Source organism: Camelina sativa, unplaced genomic scaffold (genome assembly GCF_000633955.1).
Source record: "Camelina sativa cultivar DH55 unplaced genomic scaffold, Cs unpScaffold29253, whole genome shotgun sequence".
Classification (NCBI taxonomy): Eukaryota; Viridiplantae; Streptophyta; class Magnoliopsida; order Brassicales; family Brassicaceae; genus Camelina; species Camelina sativa.
In genome coordinates this window covers 1-231 of record NW_010950208.1, presented here as the reverse complement: position 1 = coordinate 231, position 231 = coordinate 1, and the positions used below count along the sequence as shown (strand labels likewise).

The window sequence follows — 231 nt, the reverse complement described above, 5'->3', positions numbered from 1 at the left end:
GGGTGCAAGACTCCAACATCGTCCGATCACAAGATTCCGGAGGTGACGTATACGTTATGCCCACCGGCTCCGAGAAAACCTAAACCGAACCGGTCTTCTGGTACGAAACGAAAATTAACGCCGGTTAATGTCGTTAACCGTATACCGATTGATCTGAGCCGTGAGATCGAGATGTTCTTCGAGGATTTGGACCGTAGGATCAAGAAGTCACGGAAACAATAAAGAACAAGA

At 47.6% G+C, this 231-nt stretch overlaps 1 protein-coding gene across 1 annotated transcript; it reads left to right on the top strand.

The window, feature by feature from the left end:
* Positions 1 to 3: 3 nt before the first annotated feature.
* LOC104775691 (cyclin-dependent protein kinase inhibitor SMR3) lies at positions 4 to 224 on the top strand (the record flags this gene model as incomplete). Its single annotated transcript, XM_010499632.1, has 1 exon — positions 4 to 224. A coding segment is annotated over one exon (219 nt), but the record flags the coding sequence as incomplete, so codon positions are not given.
* Between the last annotated feature and the right edge of the window lie 7 nt (positions 225 to 231).